The following is a 1891-nucleotide window of genomic DNA, read 5'->3' on the forward strand; positions in this document are numbered from 1 at the left end:
AACAAAATTACTTAAATCTAAGTGCTTCTGGACGTAATTTGTACATATGTATATGCAAATCAGTACCATTTAAGTCGTCACATACTGCTTGCAAGGCTCCATCAACATATTTGCGAGTCCTCCTTTAGATAGGTGATCCACTCAAGTATAAGACGAACTATTTTCTGAATTGGCACAAATTTCGGGGTTGTCTTTACTAAGTTTGTGGCAGATGTACCCTGCCAAATTTTCAAGACCGTCGTTGYTGATAATCTTCAAGTCATAATTTTTTTCAATTGGGTCAGCGGAATTTAGATCAACTGACACACATTGAAAGATATTCAGCCCTATCACGCAATCCATCGTAGACAGTTTTTTCGGGAAAGTTACGAAACTGTTATCATGCAATTCGAACAGTTCCGAAAGTAAGTTCGAAATTCGTAGAGTTGCATTCACGAAATTCACTCGGAACGGAAAATTTTTAAGTTTATCGGAATTTTTGTACGACAGGTTTGTGCCAACGGAGAAATAAATTGAAAAAAAGTAAGTTTTAATTGAATTCAAACTATAACATAATTTTTTATCATTAAAATAATATTTAATGCGATTTCCGCAGGTCCAAAATAATTACCACCAAGCAACAATATGCACTAATGGTTGAGCTGTTACAGCAAAAACCTGAAATGGCGCAGGGTTTTACCAAGTGCCCTAAGGAAGAAGTGGCAGCTTTTTGGAACAATATGGCCCAAGAACTCAACAGTGTTGGTCYGCCTATCAAGGATATTTCCAGCTGGAAGAAGGTAATATAATAAAGTTGTAGATTTTATTGTTGTAACAGGATAGTTTAAAGCTTGTTTGACTTATTTTTTATTAGGTATGGCTTGACTGGAAGACCTACATAAAAAGAAAATTGGTTGAAAATAAAAAGGAGCAGTCAGCTACTGGTRGCGGCAGAAATAGGCAGCACCATTTCAATGAATTGGAAGAAGCGGTGATAATACTAAAGGCATTGGAAAAAAGTACAAGTGGTATTGCGAATACAGTAAGCATTGGCTTACTTATTGTAGCCGACGTGGGCAATGAGACACAGGCCGACGAATCGATGCCATCAGTGACCTGCAGTCCAGCACTGCCTAGACGTACTACTAGGAAACCACCGGGAACATGTACAGCCGATTTACTTAAAGAACAACTTGCAATTCAAAAAGAATTCCAGGAAAGGGTTCTCGATAAGTTGGCGGAGCATTGGAAATGCAAAATGATTTAAAAAAAACTGGAAGTGGAAGAATTTAGAAGGCACAAGGCATGACAAAAAATAATTAAATTAATTAAATAAATACTTAATTAAAACTATAAATATTTTGTGTTGATATTTATTTAGGATATTATACTCGTGTAAGTGTTGCACATATAGCTTCTCTGATTTGTGAAGCTGCATCCTTATAAGTTGATGAAGGAATTTCATTACTTTCTGTAAAAATATTTGGATCCGAATTATTTTCTAAACTTTCATCATTCACGCGATAGTGAATGCAAACGTTGTGTAACGCTGCCGCAACATTAACGATTTGAGATGATTTCGTAGTGAAGCTCACGAGCACCCAGAAGACATCTAAATCGATTTTTAAAAACTCCTATTGTTCTTTCAACAATATTTCTCGCTTTTGCATGTATTTTATTATATTTCTCTTCTGGGCTTCCTGAGGGAGGGGTACAGAATGGTGTCAGTAACCATGTTTCTAAGGCATATCCAGCATCTCCTGTACAAATATTAAATTTTGGGAATTTTTGTAATACTCATATATATGTTTGCATGTATAATACCCAAAAGCCAAGTGTTTCGTTCACCATCGAGGTACTTTTTCTCATGATAATAACGAGCATTGCTGGCATTCCATTTGGCGAATTCTCA

General features: G+C 36.1%; 1 protein-coding gene across 1 annotated transcript; it reads left to right on the plus strand.

The window, feature by feature from the left end:
* Window positions 1-609: 609 nt before the first annotated feature.
* LOC108973996 lies at window positions 610-1283 on the plus strand. The gene is made up of 2 exons (XM_018941568.1): window positions 610-779; window positions 854-1283. Exons 1-2 carry the CDS (start codon window positions 633-635, stop codon window positions 1244-1246), a joined length of 540 nt encoding a protein of 179 aa, XP_018797113.1. The 5' UTR covers window positions 610-632; the 3' UTR covers window positions 1247-1283.
* The last annotated feature ends 608 nt before the right edge of the window (window positions 1284-1891 follow it).

The sequence above is a fragment of the Bactrocera latifrons genome, unplaced genomic scaffold (genome assembly GCF_001853355.1).
Source record: "Bactrocera latifrons isolate USDA-ARS-PBARC rearing strain unplaced genomic scaffold, ASM185335v1 scaffold_518, whole genome shotgun sequence".
In the NCBI taxonomy this organism is placed as follows: domain Eukaryota; kingdom Metazoa; phylum Arthropoda; class Insecta; order Diptera; family Tephritidae; genus Bactrocera; species Bactrocera latifrons.